Source organism: Paramormyrops kingsleyae, chromosome 4 (assembly GCF_048594095.1).
Source record: "Paramormyrops kingsleyae isolate MSU_618 chromosome 4, PKINGS_0.4, whole genome shotgun sequence".
Classification (NCBI taxonomy): Eukaryota; Metazoa; Chordata; class Actinopteri; order Osteoglossiformes; family Mormyridae; genus Paramormyrops; species Paramormyrops kingsleyae.
Window position 1 is genome coordinate 30,983,507 of NC_132800.1, and position 15,109 is coordinate 30,998,615.

Below are 15,109 nucleotides of genomic sequence, written 5' to 3' on the forward strand. Positions count from 1 at the left end.
ACTAAATTATGGAATTGTACGTGGGGACCATTTGCGTTCTCCATATGTCTAATGCTTGAAATACCTCTTCATATCTTGGAATTTAGGTGTGTATATTTCTTTTATTTCTTCATTATAGCTAAATGAAGTGACGATAATTTATTGACACCCGTGTGGAAATTCACTTTTCGCCCACCTTATACTTGCTCTCTATGACGCAGAAACACACGTATGTGACAGCAAGCTTGGCAGGGAAGGGCAGCCACCCGTATTGGTGCTCATGGTGCGGGGGATTTAAGGACCTTGCTCAAGGGCCGGGCTTGAACCAGCGACCTTCCGATCACAGGCACAGAGGCTTAGCCCACTTTCATTTAATTTAATTTCATCTAGTGGGGTCAAAAATACAGCAAATGGTTTACAAAGTGTCATTTTGTTCATCACTACTTGCCTTGTATTCAACAAACATCCATCAATGAAATGAACGAGGAACCCAAGTCCTCAAGGTGTATTAATATTGACTAGTGTGTCTGATGCTAGGTTGCAATGATGCTTGTATAGCTACCGGTCCAATGCTAATTTGCACCTGTCACTGGTCACTCATAAGTTCACCCTGGAAACACTTGTACCTAAGTTTACAGCTGTATGCTTGTGATGCATTATCTGTGTCACTTATATGTCCTGTTGATCAAAACCATCTGCTAAGTAAATAAGTAAATGAACTGAAGGTATTTTCTATCAGTCTTAAAGTAAAACATCTAAATTTATAAACTTTTGAAAGAGAAATAATTCACACTCACTTTCCATCTGGCATCTTGATCATACTCTCTGGCAAGCCGATCACCAGGTAGGAACTTCCCACGTTCAAGTTCATCACTTTCCTGCAGCTGATGTGTGAGAGGAATGATCTCTCATCCTTTATCACCACTTCGTCTTGCCCTGGACACAGCACCACCAGCAAGTCAACAAGTACACTTCTTTTCACAAGTAGCAGTTGCCAGTTGCTTAAAGGGAATTAATTAAACATTATTTATATACAGAGCAAAAAATAGAACTTACAAGAAGTTAACTTTGATTTATGCTGAAGAATCAGAAATGAATATACTTTAATAAATTTGCTCAGGGGATCTCAATAGGCAGACTCTTATCCATTTCCAGACCTATGCACAATTTAATCCAGACCAAACACAACATCAGGAACAAAAGTTTTTTCTGCAGCCTAATGTGGACCATTTATACCTGAGTTACCCAATGAACCAGCGAACATTGGCTTTGTGTCGCTGATGAAACTTGGCTCTCAGAGAAAATCAATTGAGAAACTTTCATGGTAATAATAACCAGGTCACCATCATATTTCAATTAAAATATCAGACACGACCAAACAGCCAAATGCCAGTATTTGGTGTAGGATTCCTCTTAAGGATCTGTCCTGAATGTTGCAAATCCTTTGGGCTTCAGTTTGCTGCGTGCTTTATTGATTAAATGCTGCCAAATGCCAATGATGCTAACATGTTACAAGGATCTCCAATACATTCATGGATTTCCATTTGCTTCTTAGAAATTAACATTGAAGCTTATGTGGGTAGCAACTGTGGTTTTCTCTAATTAAAACAACTGTCAGAGTCAGCACCCGTCTGCCCCAGCCTGTCTTGTCTCTTCCCCTTTTGGCCAGCAGGTGTCGCTGGCCATCCTTTCCTCCCTGTGCCCAAGTCCTTAGTGTGTTTCCCTAGTCCCCTGGACTGCTGCGTAGTGCTATGGGCTGAGTGTGTGGCTACTAATCTGTCAGTTATGTGTTTGAGTCCAACCACCTCTGTTTTTGTATTTAGTAGAATTTTGTTCCCTAGTGTTTCCTTTGTATTAGTTTTTCAAGTTCCTGAGTTTTGTGGTTTGTATTCTGTTTTGGTTTTTGCTTTGTGCCCTTGGTTGTGTTTTACCCGTCTTTATTATTTCCCTAGTGTTGGATTCTGTTTCCTAGTTTCCTGAGTTCCATGATTTTGTTCATTAGATTCGCCTTTGTGCTGTTTCCCTGAGCCTCTTGATTGCTCTCTCCTGTCCTGTGTTTCTTTGTTAACCCTGTGTATTTTTCCTGCTGGTACCATGCCCCGAGTCCGTGACAAATAACAGTGAAATGTTCTACATTTGTTTTTTTTTTCTCATGGAACTTAATTATCATGTGAACTACAGGGATCAGGAATAAACAGCATGCCATCACCAGAGACCTCTCTGCATTCCATCATGCTGATGACTAACAAGTAATTGTTATATGATTCTTTTGACTCTCCTAAAAAACAAGAAATCAGAATACAGAGCACTATACAACTCCTCAAGCAAGCAATTAATAATAATAATAATTTTAAGTGTATAATAATAATAAACACTTTTATTAATCCCTGTGGGGAAATTCTTTTTATGCCTCCCTCAACTTGCTCTTTTGTAGAGTAAGCTGGCTGTGAAGGGCAGCCACCTGTAGTGGTGCCCAGGGAGCTGAGGGCTGGGCTTGAACCGGTGACCTTGTGATTACAGACACACGGCTTAGCCCAATGAGCCACATGCTGCCCCTTTAACCTCAATATATAGCATACTTGAAATATATTTTATTGTAAATGATAAATAAAGTGTCAGTTAAGGGTGATACAGGTTTACAAAAGTAATGAGTAATAAATGATAAATTTTTTTACTTGTTGAGCAGACAAAAATCTTAATACATATTTTATGCAACTTGTTAAATAATATATTTTTCTGCTTCCTGATGCTATGCAACTATATGAAATATACAGCTTATCAATCCCATAATGCAGAGGAATAAATGCCAAGCTATCGGTAGAGAAAATCTGAATATCTGTGCCTAGGCCTCTAATGGCGGTAAAGCTTCCAAGTTGCCTGCTTCTCCTGTGCAATACAGCCCCGTGCTTCGCTCCTTTTCAGATCTCTGTCGTAAGCAGTGGGAATGCTAAACACTAGTAATGGATAAAATGATGCTTCATTGACCATTTGCTGTATTTTCTGACCCCACTAGAGGGTGCTCTTGGTTTGCTTTTGGGCATGCTTTGTGCCCTTTTTTGGACAGAGAGCACCATCTATTGGTGTCAAAAAACACAGCAAATGATTCATGAAGTGACATTTCATCCATCACTATTTAACGCCCCTCAAACAGCACATTCAATAAAAATATTAAATAAACACATTCCTTATCTGAGAGATACTGAAGCAGCATGTCTTGCTAAACAGCTAGCTAGTTACAATCTGTAAATTCATAATTGAGTATATAAAAGTGTGATTTACCTGTTTTAATGATATTTTCAATCTCCATGATGTACTTATCATACAGTTCATCCCTCTTAATGTCTTTAAGTTTTACCATATAAACTGTGGACATTGGAAGATGAAAAGCAGGAATGCTGGTTAATACATTTACAGCACATGTACAAATCGTGCCTCAGTGCAGACTAAAAGCAGGGTAGATTATACATATCCTCAGTTCATAATTAATCCAAAAGCGTATCCTTTTTACCATGGGTGGTCGTACTACAGGCTTTTGACTCCCGATCCCCTGTGTGTTTGCTGAGGGATGGACATGCTTCTATAAAAGAGCATTAATAAAAAAATAACTGTCAGAAAAAAAAAAACACATTTTCAATTGGAAGTATCAGTTGCAGCTAGCAGATCAAAACAAAGCAACATTCCAGTTACAGCACAAACCGCGGTGGACAAGGGGAGTTTGCTCACGTTCTGCACAGTTGCACACTCGGCCCTCACATATAGTAGCCAGCTGTGTCGCGTTTCCTGTCGGATGGTAGAACTTGGTGCAGTGTTTCTCTGAAAATGTGAAATGTCTGTCATTACTTAGGTTTATAAGAAAGTCTTTCAGATGCCCTACTAAGCTGTCACAGTTTTAACAGGGATGTTGAAGGACACAGACTTTACTACTCACCCTTGTTGTAATAGGAATAGACAGTAACACTGGCTGGCTGGAGTAGCCCCACTTCAAACTCCTTGTACAGAACCAGTGGGATACAATTGGAGCCGCCTCGTGTTATCTTTTAGGAAAAGTAGAAGGAGAGTGCATGAAACAAGCAAAATAGTGATAAGGATATTGTCTTGCATGACAAAAACACAAACAGACTGTGTATTTTGTGTTGAACCCCCCCCCCCCTCCCCACCGATTGTGACATGTTTCTCTCAGTAGCTGCACTCACTTTGTATATATGGATGATGAGTGACCCTCTGCGTGACAGCTCTTTATCCATACTGTAAAAATCAATCAGATGGTCCACTCGATTCACCAGCTGCAAATAAAAACTTAAATTACACTGAGCCAAGAAGCTTGGTCCCTCACCAGGAAGCTCATTATAATTTCATTACTTTAGGTGCTTTCACACTGCAGGAAATTTTTTTCTGGAACCAGAACCTTTATCCAGAACCAGGTTCATACCGTAGGAACTTGGCCTTATTGTAGTTCCGCGGAGGCAGTTCAAGAACCCTTTTTTTGTACCTGCTCCAGACTAAGTACTTTTCGTTCTACTGAGGAGGTACTTAAAGTGATAAATTGCTGATTGGGTGACCACAAGCACAAGCAAATGTCACAAAGTGTCGCAAATCTGTGAGTATGATATTTTTGTATTATTTGTTCAATTGTGTTCTATTCACCTACTTTTAGGACTTCTGATGATTTTTCTGATGATTTTTTAAGTCATATTTATGCAGGAATATGGCGAATTCTGAAGGGTTCACTGTAACTAGCAGAACAAAAATTGAGCAGATGGAATTATTTCGTAATTCAATTACATTTAATCACTACATTTTTTGTTTGAGTCGCCGTATTTCTGCACCAGAAAATTCGATTGATGATCAATATACTTTTCTCTAAAATTTCCAGTGCTGGTAGTGAAACTTGCCAGTGCTTATTAAGAACATATGTTACACTGTTTTTTATTAATTCTGTGAAATCTGCTGGTCAGAATTGATAATGAAATATAAACATGTTGTGGGCAATCACTGCCCCCCCAATAACTAACAAATAAGTTCATTCTCCGTTGCTTTGGGATAGAGGTGTAGTTTCATATTATGTGTGAAGTTTGGTTGAACCTACAAGCTTTTTGTATTTCCCATGCTGATTTAGCATAAAGGTCCCAGCTCTGTTGTGCGGTGTGAAACGACACACAAAAGTGACCAGGAGCTACCAAAGTCCCTGGTCAAGATGACTCAGGAATTTAAAACCAGAATCCAGGTTCTGGAACATTGGTCTGAAAATCGCATTATGTTACCATCACAGGGACTTATATCTCAGCATTTTAAAAATTTTACTGACAGATTAAAATCCATCACCAAAATGTTCCAGAATATTCTAGAAATCAGAGATTTGTTTATGGATTCCTAAGCCTTTATATATCTTTTCTTCTAATGCTTTTGTTATCAGTGAATCCATCACAGTGAATTGGCCTGAAAAATAAGGTCTTAAACATAAATACCAAATTCTTTGAATCAGTCAAATCACTCCTTTATCACCCAAAGTTTAGAAAATGTGCTTCTTTCAAAACTCCCTGTACATTATAACACTTAAATATTTTTAAACTGGCAAGATCAGTTCTCATCTAAAAACATAATAGTAAAAAGTAAATTTCTAATCATACACTCTTTTCTTGAGACATGGGTTTTCATGCATTATGTTCTCCCTTGAAACGTACTTTAGACTGCTCAGTAATACAGAATGTTAGTATTATGTAATGAACTTCACCCATTCCAGAGCCTGCAATGATGGTGCAAAGCCTGTGGGAAGAGACACGTCCAGAATCGTCATCGTTTCAGGGGTGTCTTCATGGATTCTGTGCGAGAAAGATTGAGAGGCACAAAAAAAATGAAAAGAGAATGAATGAGGTGTCAGGGGCAATAAGAACTCATCGTAAGCTGAATATCAAGAACAGATTGTGATGGACAAAATGACGCTTCATGAACCATTTGCTATAATTTTTGACCCCACTAGATGGTGCTCTTGGTTTGCTTTGGGGCATGCTTTGTGTGCTTTTTGAACAGAGAGCACCATCTAGTGGGGGGTCAAAAATATAGAAAATGAGTCATGAAGCATCATTTTGTCTATCACTAGGAACAGAGGACCAGCGGAGATAGAGATAGCATGGTAGAAACACAAATAGTAAAACTGCAGAGATAAGTGAAGACAGTCATAACAATTAACCAAGACTATAAACAATATATAAATTATGCTGAAAATGTCCTCAACAATACAGTATATAATGCATTCCAGGGAAAACTTCACATATGAACTATTTACATTACATTTATTTTGCAGCTGCTAGTATCCAAAGCAATGTGCATTTTTGAGATAGCAGGGTCAGATAATCCTTGCAGTAAATGGGGGTTACAGGCTTTGCTGAAGGACACAACAGCAAAATCATTCTGCCATACTACAGTATTTGAACTGGTGACTTTTTGATCACAGGCTGAGTATCCTAACACATTCATTATATTCACAATTCATTATAAAGCTTATAAACTATAGCTGAAAAGTTAGATGGCACAGCAGACAAGGGTAAGGATCTCGACCTGAACTCAGGCCATTATGCGTATTCAGTACCTAGCGTGAGCAAACAATGGGCATTTTTGTGGACAATGACAGGATGAACATCTGTGAGCTGTAGTGAATGTGTGTCTTACTTTGGGAATTTCAGAGGTCTCACCTGTTCAGGGAGAATCGTTGGGAACTTATGAGGAGACAATGATTCGCCATAGAAAGTTAAAAGCTGAAATACTGAATGTGGTATTTTGGTTTACTGACGTTGGAGATGACTTCTGCCATCGCCACTGCTTACCTGAGGCAGATCTCCATGAGATACCCCTTCTCCACTCCGTTTGGAAACTTGGCATCTGCAGGAACACATGAGTGTGGCAGGCAGACTTAATGACATATGATCCTGCAGGAGCACGCATAGATAATCCAGTACTCCCAGTTCCCCATCAAATTTCAAATGGAAAATGGCTGTAACCATTACCAAAATGTAATCTGGACTAGTCCATGCATTATGCCAAGTTCTAGTTAACCAGAAATTAGTGCACAAAACCTAAATGGTTCTACAAATTAAGCATGTTTGCCAAGATGAGCATGACTGTGACTCAGAGGGGTCACTGCATACTCACTGTGCCTTCGCTGCAATTCTTGTAGATCTCTCTGATCTATCGTGACATCCATCTCATAACCCACACAGGACTTCATTTTTTGCTCAGGGATGGCATAATATATGGTCTCAAGCTAGAAGGTACAAAAGCCTATAGAGTTAGTGCAATTTCACATTTATAACCAGAAGATCATGGGCAGTAGGCAGTACAAATGTCTGATGCTGACTTCTGCTAGGCTTACAATAAGGTTGTTAAATACTTTCCCTTTGTTCAATTTAGATGGAGGGTGTGGGTGTTTTTGCAGCTAAGCTCCTCTGCACGCCTTTATCTGATTGTATTGCATATACGCAAGTTTGCTGTGTGCTGGGGAAAACAGAGAGTCTGTGAGCAATGGCCAGGCTCACTTGGCTGTACAGTTCTAGAGCAAAACTGTCTTCTGTAAAGCGTTCAGTGGGTGCCAGCAGAATCGTTGCATTTCATCCTCCAATCCCTGGAGGGTTTGTTCACTGTCTGAAGAATCAGGTTTTTCCACAATAACTATAAAACTTTTTATTATTATCTGTCATACAGACTTCCTGGAAAGCAAAAACCATATCTCTGTTTAAGACAGTTTGGTCATGTGATTGTTTTCTGTCCCGCATCATTGGACCTCCTGATTTTGCTGAGTTTGACTTGTCGCCAGCAGGGAGGTGCTTACGTTTCACTTCTTGAACCAATCACAGTCGTCATTTAATGACATCACCACATTGTGCTGCTCTTTTCTCATTTTCAAACTCAAGGTTGCCAGCCATCCAGTCCCTAGCCCTGGGGAGGTGTGGGGCTCAGCAGGCTAGGCCTATGTGCTTGTGATCACAAGGTTGTCGGTCAAGCCTTGTTGGTATCATTACGATCATCATCCTGAAATTAACACGCACCTTTACATGGCTCCATACAGCCTTTGCAAAAATAAGCATGTTCCTGTATTTTGTATCTATGACAAGTCCCCTAACAAAAGGCATACACAATAAAAACAAGTACTTAAGAAATTCCTGCACCTCACCGCTTACCTGAAAACACTGGTTTTAATTAATGTGGTGATGTCATACAATGAAGACTGTGATTGGTTAAAGTGAAATGCAAGACCCTCTCTAGTTGACCCAGGGACATGTTGAACTCGGCAAAATCAGGACACGCCCCAATCATTACCAATGCCGTTTCCCTCACCCCCAGTAAGTCTGTCTGGCCTAGTCCACACACATACCCCTTCTGGGACCTGACTCCCCAAATGTTGTTTATGTTTTTACTGCATGCTAATACAAAACAGCATATTTTATACCTCCCCAAGGCTTTACCTACACCTGGCTCCTGCCCCCATAGCTTTGTTTGCTGTCCTGTACATTTGTATTGTATTGAAAATGATTGCATAAATATACTGTGAGAAATATGGTGTTGACCTCAATACAGTCTGTTTCTGAACTTTCACTGTAGGTCTAAGAACACTGACACCCTGATGATCGTATTCTTCAGAATTTGCCTTGAGTACAAATGAATTTTCTGTGTTATATGTGCTCATTATGAAATAATTCAGCTTTCTGCTGAACAGAAAACAGAACAGAGAACTGGATTCAGTTAGAATGATACCCCATCTTGAAATACTGAATATGTTGTGTTTAAGTAAAGACAGTAATCATGCCCTTCATCAATGATGGGTGAAATTATTTCTTAATTATGTCAAAAAACGTGACCAGTTACCCATCAGCACCCTCTGAAGTATAATTTAGTATTCAGAGAGGATATTTAATATTTCAAGCCGAGAATTTGGGAATTCTATCCATGTAGAACCTACCACAATCTTTCCAGTTCCACTTCCCTCTGCTTCTATTGTGAAGTTCTTAAGCTTGTGGACCTGCATTAAAATATGAAACAATAAAAATTATAAATAAATAAAGGTATTTAGTAATTAGTACCGGTACTAAAGAAATGTAGCCTAATACCGAACGACTTTTAAAAATGCAATTCGGTAGCTTTTCAGTACTAGAATTCCGTGCAACACAAGTTCGCACAAGCTCTGAGATATTTGGTAAAATATGGGACTATAATACCAGTTAGCTTCAGCTTTCGAGTGTTATAACCAGTATCTAGGAGTCACCTATACCATAGAATGCTGGGTGTTGTGGGAAAAAAACAAGCTACCAATGGAGCTGACACACCCTCACATATATACACATGTACATGCTCTCTGTCACCTCTGTCACCTCTGTCACCGATCTTACCTTTTCAGTTCGAGCCGCTGACCAGGTGTTTCTGTTAAAAGTCCACATTTTCGGGCGGCTCCTCACATCAAGCACCAGATTCACTTGCATTTTTTTCTCTTTCTTGCCAAGTTCCTTCAGCTCCATTAACTTGTACTCTGCTAGGGCCTGGAACACCACGATGGTGCTCTGGAGAGGATCGAGGTAACGTTAATGTAACGTTAATGTGATGTTAATGATATTAGACAAAAATATATTGGTTATTGGTCAATTTTCCAATGCAGAAATATGAAGATACAAGCAAAAGGGTATTCATTAATGTTTTAAATGTAATTGAGGTCCAAAAAAATAATTCCCTCTGCTTTATTTTTGCTCTACTAATTCTATCTCTTCTCCCTGCACTTCTGCCTAACAAGTTAGCTTGTGGTCAACCAATCAGTAAGTTACCGCTGTAAACACTTCCTCTGTAGTTCCTCTGAAGAGCTACAATCGGTGGGAACATGACAGACGTTCCTGGTTCCAGAAAAAAACACACACATACACCACACAATGGTGCGTCTATATAAAAAAATCTAATTATCTCCAAAACTGGTCTCAAAATGTAACTAATCGGTTTCAGTCTGGAGCCCTGAACATACGGCTAAAGACACACCGAGAAACACACACCTAAGTACACAAGTTACCTGCGTGGACCCAAACTGGCCTCTTTCATTGGTGCGTTCCATGAGCCAGTTGCTCACCGGAGTGGCCAGTTCGAATTCATTCAGCGTCAACAGAGCTAGCAGAGCGTACCCTGTAGCCTCAATGCCCACCTCATTAAATCCACCCCAGTGAGTACCATCTGAAGAAACCAAGAAGTCAGGAGATGTAGCAGACATATGAGGCAGGCAGACATGTCACAGAAAACAGTTCAAGAATTTTAAAAAATGGAGTGTCTATTTGCACCTGGGTGCACAAAAGCATCTGGCCATTTTCAGCTATTTAGACCTGGCCGTCTCAGTCCCCCCCTCCCCCTGACTCAACAAAAAAATGTAAACATTGTGTTTCTTGCATGGTTTCACATCACTTCAGGGATTAAAAGCACCAAAACTGGATACAAATATAAGACATTAATTAAGGTATAGTAATAATAACAACAACAATAACAACAACAACAATAATAATAGTATAGTATTGTTGGCTAATGACACCAGGGTGCAAATAGCATCTGCCTAAAAACAGCACAGTAATAGATGGTTGATTCTGGATTTAAGATGTGCCCGCCAAAGTAACAGATGCAGAAAAAAAGCCTTACCTGAAGAGCCAACTCTTTTTAAGTGGTTGAGCAAATCCGCTTTGCGTGCTTTACATAATGCCAGGGCATAGGAAGCTAAGGCCACACTATAGGGCCGTGAAAGTCCTGGCAGCTGGTGGAGCAGATACTGTGTGGCCTCTCTCATACGGCTATCGAGGTTCTGAGGAACAGCATGGACACACAGGAGATGAGACACCAGACACTTGATGGGACACACATACTTAGCTGTACTGATGGACAAAATGACAATTCATGAACCATTTGCTGTATTTTTTGACCCCACTAGATGGTGCTCTCTGTCCAAAAGGGCGCAAATCATGCTCCTAAGCAAACTAAGACCACAATTTAGTGGGGACAAAAAATACAGCAAATGGATCATGAGGAATAAAAACATAGTAAGTTTACAAACGAGAGGAAGATAGGAAAAAGTCAAAGGAAAAATACTTAGCTAGCTTTGCAATTTTAAATATTATTTAATATGTGTTCTCTGAGACAATAATAATTTTCATCCTTGCTGTTTAAATGACTCCTACATGGGTTTGCTTTATAAATACCCCAATAATTATTACAACAAAATTTCACCGTGCCGTCCTAGTATGTTATACAAAATACTTTATTTCTTGTCCCTGCAATCCTGATCTTGTTGCATCTGTTCTTTGAACTACATCACAATTAAAGTTTGGGTAAAACCTATAAAATATCTGTACATTATATTTTGGCTTCCTGCAAGGATTACCTTACTTTTGTCTACATTAAATTTCATCTGCCAGGTATCAGCCCAGTCGCTAATTAAATCAAGATCCCGTTGTAGCCTCTGTGCTGCTAGATCAGTATCTGCTACACCATCTGTATCTGGTGTCGTCTGCAAATTTAACCAGTTTACTGTATGTATTAGTGTCGATACCATTTATGTAAATATTATATAAAAGCTGCATCATTTTGTCCATCAATACTTACTGTTTAAGTACATATCATGAACAAATATAGTAGCTACTTGAGATGATTAATTAATGAAACAATCATGAGATCCGTATTTCACTTGTGTTATTCATTACTTGTTCCTTCTGGGGTTCCGTCAGTAGTTCACAAAGGTTTATATAATTAAGACATATAGTAATAAATATAGTGACTGCTTGATATAAAACATGTGTCATGATTCATTAATGATAAATAGACATGAGATCAATATGTAACTAAGACTTAGTTTGTGGTTAATTAATACATAAGTAACAGTAAAATACTACATCATTTGTGCCCCCACAAGTGGAGTATTATCATGTTGCATTCTGTGATTTAGGAACAACACAAAAAATGCATCCAACTCACAGGTATCTCTCCACTGCAGATACTCTGGGTCTCTGCGATGGCTATCAGAACAAAAGCTGTAAGCCCTAGATCTCCTTCATCTTTGGTCCCACCCTGAGACACAGGAGCAAACTTCATTCACTGGTATCAAATACATGCATTGTGTTTAACTTTAAGTCTAATCACCTTCAAATCAGATTTACATCATTTTGCCTATCCATGTTCCTTGTGTTTTGATATATATGTTACATTGTTTTCTCATATATAGGGTATATTTTAGTTTCATTGATCCTAATGTCTCAGACACATGCCATATTTACTGATATTTACTTGATAGTTTCAAAGAAAAGGGCCAGATTACAGTATAAGAAATAAAAGAAAATAAATGCTTTATAGTGAATTATAAAAAGAAATCAACTACAGTAAATCCATTTTCAGTGACATAACCACATTTAAAAATGGACATTTGAATGCATTTGCTAAGCTAATAATTGTTGATTTAGTGAGACAGAATATTAAATTAGGCTATGCATTTTACAATTGTTTAATCTAGCACTGCAAAAAACTATTATGATTAACAGGAATATGAGATGGAACATGATACCATGAGGGATTTGGATGAAACTTCAGCATCCTCTTCAAAATGTCCATTAGTTGCTTTTCTTTGCTGGATTAGGAACTTTATGGTCTCACACACATGATCCCTAGATGCTACACCAAGGTGTGCACTCATCGCAAAAACCTTGCCTGTATACGCTGTCACCCTGAGCAAAAAATAGCAGCAAATAAATCCCTTAATAAGGTGTGGGGGGAGGGACTCACTGCGAGCAATTAAAGCAGGGGTGGGCAACCTTATCCGCAAAGGGCCGGTGTGTATGCGGGTTTTCGCTGCAACTCCCTAATTAGATTACTAATTAGAGGACTGATTGTCTGACCAAAAATTGGGGGCTCGTCCTTTCCTTCTTTCCTTTTCGTGCTTGTCTGGCGGATTTTTTTTGTGTGGTGGTGGGGTGTTGTGGTAGTTGCAATAATAGTGATGGCCTGGTTCAATCTCGTCGCTTTTACCATCTACCCCAGTGCCGTAAGGACGATTTGCTGCAAATTGCAGAATTCTTTAATGTTTTGGTTCCCGCTGAGGCTTCCAAGCGGGTTGTTAAGAAAACCCCGCTCGACGAATTGATTCGGAACATGTTAAAACCCTACCTCGATCGTTCGGTACCTCGCCCCTCGCTCGTTTCTGCTCAGCCGCCCGCTCCTGTTGGCATTGCATCTGTCACCAATTATTCGCCAGAGACTGATGACTTACATCTCGGTAGGAATTGTTTACCCTGTGCTAGCCTTCCTAACTCCGAGGCCCTGCAGAACCTTTCGACCCGTCTCAAACATCTGCAGCAGTCTGCCTAAGCCGACCTTTCGTCCCTGGTGAGTCGGTTCCGGTCCCTATTTTCGGACACTCCTTCACGCACCCCTGCTGCTGAGCACGACATAGATGTTGGTGCTCACCCTCCCATTAAGCGGCACCCGTATCGGGTTAACCCTCAGAAACGGTCTCAACTAGCTCGCGAAACCGCTTATCTGTTAGACACAGGTCTCGCGGTCCCTAGTAGCAGTCCCTGGTGTTCGCCTTGCCTACTGGTTCCCAAGCCTGACGGAACGTTTCGTTTTTGTATGGATTATCGAAAAGTTAACGCCATAACCAAACCAGATGCTTACCCGCTGCCGCGTATGGAGGACTGTGTGGATCGTACTGGCTCTGCTAAATACGTGACTAAGTTAGACCTGTTGAAGGGATACTGGCAAGATCCGCTATCTCCCCGTGCCTCTGAGATCTCTGCTTTTGCCACCCCTGACGAGTTCCCCCAGTATACAGTGATGTCTTTCGGTTTACGTAATGCCCCGGCATCTTTTCAGAGGCTGATGCATCGGGTTCTCGGCGATGTTATAAATTGTGAAACCTATCTAGACGATGTTGTCATCTATTCGGACTCCTGGGAGCAGCACATATGTTCGTTAGAACAAGTTTTTATCCGTTTGCAGAACGCTTCGCTCGTCCTCAACTTGGAGTAATGTGAGTTCGGACAGGCGGCCGTAAGTTATTTAGGAAAATTGGTCGGGCATGGAGTAGTTAAGCCCCTGGACATAAAGGTCCAGGCTATCACTTCCTTCCCTGTCCCCCGGTCACCTCGTGAGTTAAAACGGTTCTTAGGAATGGCCAGTTATTATCGCTGTTTCTGCAAGAACTTCTCCGATGTCGTTGCGCCCCTGACCCAGCTGTTACGGAAAGGGGTGCCTTTCGTTTGGTCCCCAGCCTGCCAAGCAGCATTTGATTCGGTTAAAATGCTACTCAGCAGTTCCCCAGTCTTAGCGGCCCCAGATTTCTCTAAGCCCTTCAAACTGGAGGTGGATGCTAGTGGGATTGGTGCTGGTGCTGTCCTCTTGCAGGAGGACAACTGTGGACTCGACCACCCTGTTTGTTATTTTTCCCGGAAATTTGTGAAGCATCAATTAGCATATAGTGCCATAGAGAAGGAGGCCCTTGCTCTTTTATTTGCATTACAACACTTTGAAGTGTATGTGGGGGAGACTCCCCAGCCGGTGACGGTCTACACCGATCATAATCCCTTAGTTTTCCCCTCGCCTATGTGTAACACCAACCAGCGTCTCATGCGCTGGGCCTTAATTGTGCAGTCTTTTAATCTTGTGATCACCCACAAAAAAGGGGTTAATAACCTAGTGGCTGATGCCCTCTCTCGGGCCTGATTGGACTTTTCTCTTCCGTGATTGTTTTGTTTTTTAATATGGTTCTGTTTGAGCATTTTTTGTAACTTCTGTTTGTGATTGTGAATCCCTGTCGGAGTTCACTCTTGTGTGGGGGGGGTGTTACGTGCCGTAAGGGAAATACGTGCCGTAAGGGATATGTGCCGTAAGTTTAGGGTACGTGCCGTAAGTGTTACGTGCCATAAGTTCAGGAGGATGCCTACAGGTTCTCCGGACGTCCTGCCCACTCGCCCATTGGTCAACTGCTCCCTCGACTCCTCCCTCTGGACCTGGCCCCGCCTCCCTTGCCTTCGGAGCAGTTTCCGGTTCGTCGGCTGAAGAGGCTGCAGCTTCGCCACTTCAGCTGCCCGCTACTTGCTTCTCGCCTGCTAGCTCGCTCTTCGTTCGCTTTGCTTTT

At 40.8% G+C, this 15,109-nt stretch overlaps 1 protein-coding gene across 1 annotated transcript in view; it reads right to left on the bottom strand.

Moving 5' to 3' along the window:
- Nucleotides 1-15,109, bottom strand: part of LOC111854574 (A.superbus venom factor 1-like) — a 37,216-nt gene that overhangs the window by 1,114 nt on the left and 20,993 nt on the right. The window contains exons 25-39 of the mRNA XM_072711114.1: nucleotides 12,539-12,698; nucleotides 11,956-12,048; nucleotides 10,630-10,789; nucleotides 10,019-10,176; nucleotides 9,357-9,524; nucleotides 8,930-8,989; nucleotides 7,126-7,237; nucleotides 6,801-6,855; nucleotides 5,711-5,798; nucleotides 4,173-4,262; nucleotides 3,908-4,013; nucleotides 3,703-3,792; nucleotides 3,488-3,556; nucleotides 3,259-3,342; nucleotides 777-915 (exon numbers count right to left, since the gene is read on the bottom strand). Coding sequence (XP_072567215.1) covers nucleotides 777-915; nucleotides 3,259-3,342; nucleotides 3,488-3,556; nucleotides 3,703-3,792; nucleotides 3,908-4,013; nucleotides 4,173-4,262; nucleotides 5,711-5,798; nucleotides 6,801-6,855; nucleotides 7,126-7,237; nucleotides 8,930-8,989; nucleotides 9,357-9,524; nucleotides 10,019-10,176; nucleotides 10,630-10,789; nucleotides 11,956-12,048; nucleotides 12,539-12,698 — 1,632 coding nt within the window. The remainder of the gene's footprint in view (nucleotides 1-776; nucleotides 916-3,258; nucleotides 3,343-3,487; nucleotides 3,557-3,702; nucleotides 3,793-3,907; nucleotides 4,014-4,172; nucleotides 4,263-5,710; nucleotides 5,799-6,800; nucleotides 6,856-7,125; nucleotides 7,238-8,929; nucleotides 8,990-9,356; nucleotides 9,525-10,018; nucleotides 10,177-10,629; nucleotides 10,790-11,955; nucleotides 12,049-12,538; nucleotides 12,699-15,109) is intronic.